Source organism: Lottia gigantea (assembly GCF_000327385.1).
Source record: "Lottia gigantea unplaced genomic scaffold LOTGIsca_167, whole genome shotgun sequence".
Taxonomy (NCBI): Eukaryota; Metazoa; Mollusca; class Gastropoda; family Lottiidae; genus Lottia; species Lottia gigantea.
In genome coordinates, this window is record NW_008708079.1 from 257691 (window position 1) to 261473 (window position 3783).

At 31.5% G+C, this 3783-nt stretch overlaps 1 protein-coding gene across 1 annotated transcript in view; it reads right to left on the reverse strand.

Moving 5' to 3' along the window:
- Positions 1-3783, reverse strand: part of LOTGIDRAFT_173654 (hypothetical protein) — a gene marked incomplete at both ends in the record, with an annotated part of 9448 nt that overhangs the window by 2266 nt on the left and 3399 nt on the right. Inside the window, 2 exons of the mRNA XM_009051427.1 lie at positions 165-269; positions 2962-3077. Of these exons, the coding sequence (XP_009049675.1) occupies positions 165-269; positions 2962-3077 (221 nt within the window). The remainder of the gene's footprint in view (positions 1-164; positions 270-2961; positions 3078-3783) is intronic.

Sequence of the window (3783 nt, forward strand, 5' to 3'; positions counted from 1 at the left end):
GAAATCTTTCCTTTCCTTAATTAACATTATTGTTACAAGGTGGAATATTTTGAAAAAATTTGAAGAACATACAAACAATCTGTCAAGCCAGAACTTGAACTTCCTGGACAAAGACAATATATGTCCCAATCACAATGTGTGTATCATAATCTAACTTTTCTCACCTCTTTCTTTATCAGGATCCAAACAAATTAAATCACGGCACATACTCTCTTCCATCTCAACTTCTAAATCAAAAAACAATTCTTCTATATCACAGCATTCTCTTTCTATAAAAACATAATCAGATTAAATTAAATTATTATTCACACTAATATTTAACTAATAAGTAGTACAAATGACTACAAAACAGGACTATTGCTAAAAATCACCAGCAAGAAGTAGAAAGGTGACAAAGCGAGGAACAAGAGAGAGAGGGTAAAAAGACAAGGAAAAGGGTATGAAAGCGCTGAAAAATGTCCCAGCTTTCTCCTCGCCTCTTTCCTTGCTTAAAATTATAGACAACATACATTTTCTTACGAGTTTTCTGAATTGGTACTTGCATGCTTTAAATGCATGTATTTATTGTCTGCCTCGTATGTCTGTCTTATTTTGTTTTTTTATTGGTAATCGATCTAGATTCCGATTCTGCTACTTAGAATCATGTGTAAACACAAGCCACAAATAAAACTAATTTCTTTATTTAAAAAATAAGCTCTTGTGATATAAACTCCTGTGATCTCAGATCTTATATATAGAATATACTATACTTTCTATCAGTTCTGATCGAATAAAAATTAACTCTTTATTTTACATAGGTCAGAATTAGGCCCAATACACAAGGACATGGTCCTGTCTAACATTCAGCCCATGGGGATAATACAGTGAATGAGTGAATGGAAAAAAAAACGTGTTCACTGTTCACACTTGAGGTGTCTGCTGCTAATTTTAAAATTAAATGCACATGGGGAGGCAGTCACATGATGTGTATATGACCGCTGATTTGTTAAAGACTGATAACTGATTTAAATATTGCCAACCTTTTTTTGGAAGATGAAACATGCAGCTAAAAATTTTCATTTTCAACGTCAAGCCATCCAGATGATCAAACCTTTGTCCAAGAACACAGTCATACAATTTGGCAAATAGAAGTTTCATTTTGGCGTATGTTTACACATGATACCTCCAGAATCTGTACATGACTGTCTCACTCGCTTCTTTTTTTTATACAACCGCATTATAATGTGTAAACATTCACAAAAATAATCTGCTATAGAAAAAAATAAATGGTGTGATCATTTATTATGATGAGATCTTCGTCAAGTTAGAATTTGAAAATTTTTCAATGAATGAGTTATTGCCCTTGACTCAGTAAAAATGCATCAAAATTTGTTTGTGAACACAATAGTAATTACAGTTTTCATCTGATTTGAATGAAATCTGGTGTGATCATTTATTACAATGAGATCTTGGTCAAGTTTGAATTTGATGATTTTTCGGTTTATTTGTTTGCAGTTTATATCCAAATTTTATGAAATTTTGTGAGTTTGATTAAATCAACAATATCTTGTAAAAATTAGGTTTTTGGTATGATTTGACACAGATTGGTGACCGCCCTTGATATACTGAAAATTTATCAGGGAAGTGAGCGTATGTTGCTAGGCAACCACTTGTTAGACATGTTTAAAGTTTTATTTCACAATCAAAGATAGCCTTGCAAAGCGGGGTGACATACACCACCAGCAGCTTTGATTGCAAGTACAAATCATTGTTTGTAGCCTGTACAGTGAGCATGAACCAATTGTACCAATTATGCTTCCATAGTACGTGTGGGCATATAAAAATTATAAGAATCCATAAAGAATTGTTGCCTGAAGAGTGAGCATGAGTTATACTATATAGCTAATAGTAACAATGCAAACGGAAAATAGAAATAATGAAAATAAAATAATTTTGTTTTTGTAGATGGGTTATGGTGCACTAGTAGTTGGAAAAAGTGAAAACAGAAACAAAATATATTGAAAAATAAAAAAGTTATGTCTTTAAAAAGTGGGCGTGGCAAATGAAAATTTTTCTCTTTTTCGTTGAAATACAACCGATCGCATAACTTGCTCATTTTTGATGATAACATCATGAAATTTTACATTTTATAAGTGATATACAGAACAAGTTATTAGAAGATTAAAACTATTTTATAACACATGTGACTTAATTATAATTTAATTTAAAGACAATATGTAATTTCATAACATAATGAGTTCCTACATTCCAAAACCTGAATTGGTAAAACACACACATAGGATAGGTCTACCAAATAATGATAAAGTGAAAGTAGACCTTCTGATCAAATAATTGAAATAATATGAAATTATCCGCTCAAAATATAGCTTAATACTAGAGTCAAGATAATAGAGTTAAGATACTAGAGTCAAGATACTAGAGTTAAGATACTAGAGTTAAGATACTAGAGTCAAGATACTAGCGTCAAGATACTAGCGTCAAGATACTAGAGTTAAGATACTAGAGTCAAGATAATAGAGTTAAGATACTAGAGATACTAGAGTCAAGATACTAGAGTCAAGATACTAGAGTCAAGATACTAGAGTCAAGATACTAGAGTCAAGATAATAGAGTTAAGATACTAGAGTCAAGATACTAGAGTTAAGATACTAGAGTTAAGATACTAAAGTCAAGATACTAGAGTTAAGATACTAGAGTTAAGATACTAAAGTCAAGATACTAGAGATACTAGAGTTAGGATACTAGAGTTAAGATACTAAAGTCAAGATACTAGAGATACTAGAGTTAAGATACTAGAGTTAAGATACTAGAGATACTAGAGTTAAGATACTAGAGTTAAGATACTAGAGTTAAGATACTAGAGTTAAGATACTAGAGTCAAGATACTAGAGTTAAGATACTAGAGTTAAGATACTGAGTCAGGATACTAGAGTCAAGATTACTCTTTGTAGTCAGGCTTACCTTCAGGTGGAAGTTTTTTCTTTTTATCTACAGCTCTTCTATATAAACGGATATGTGAACCAAAATCATCAACTAGTCTTTGAGTAAAATAGGGCATCCAATCAATCTCTTTTGTTCTGAAATGATAAATTACTTGATGTTGATTATTTGAATAGCACTGCTTTTTTGGTCAAATTTGCAAAAACAATACACAAAAATCTAGAGATTCCTTTAATGTTTCTGTTTAAAAGTTCATGTAAGATTGTGTAAAGTTTTTCATAAGTTGTTAGAACTACTGTACGAATATAAGCATAAAAACACCTGATTTTAGAGAAATGAAACTTTTATTGGAAAGGGATTTATCGGATGAATGGTTGTGGACAGAGTCTATGTCACAACACAGAAGTGTTATCTCCCCTTCATCTGGGTTCCTGAAGAAAAAAGCACCATTGTTTTTAGTTAAAAAATTAGTTAGTTCAAAGCCTTTCCAGTAAATAATTCAGTTAAATACATTCCTACTGGGTTTCCTTCATTATTAAGGTCTTTATTTCCGTAAACATTCATAGACACAGACTAATACCTGGAACAAACAAAAGGTTTGTTTACATGTACAGTAGTGTTATTATTGTTTACATGTACAGTAGTGTTATTATTGTTTACTGTGTCTGTTAGTGGCTACTAATTTTTCTGCAGACTTGAAGTGTTCAGAATGGAAGCACAACGTATTCGTAGAGTTTTGATTTTAAGTAGTTCACACGTGAATCGTTTGAATATTCATCTCACAGTAAAAAAAATAACAATTCGCAACCAAATTTTGTCGAGACTCCCCTATCTATTCTATGT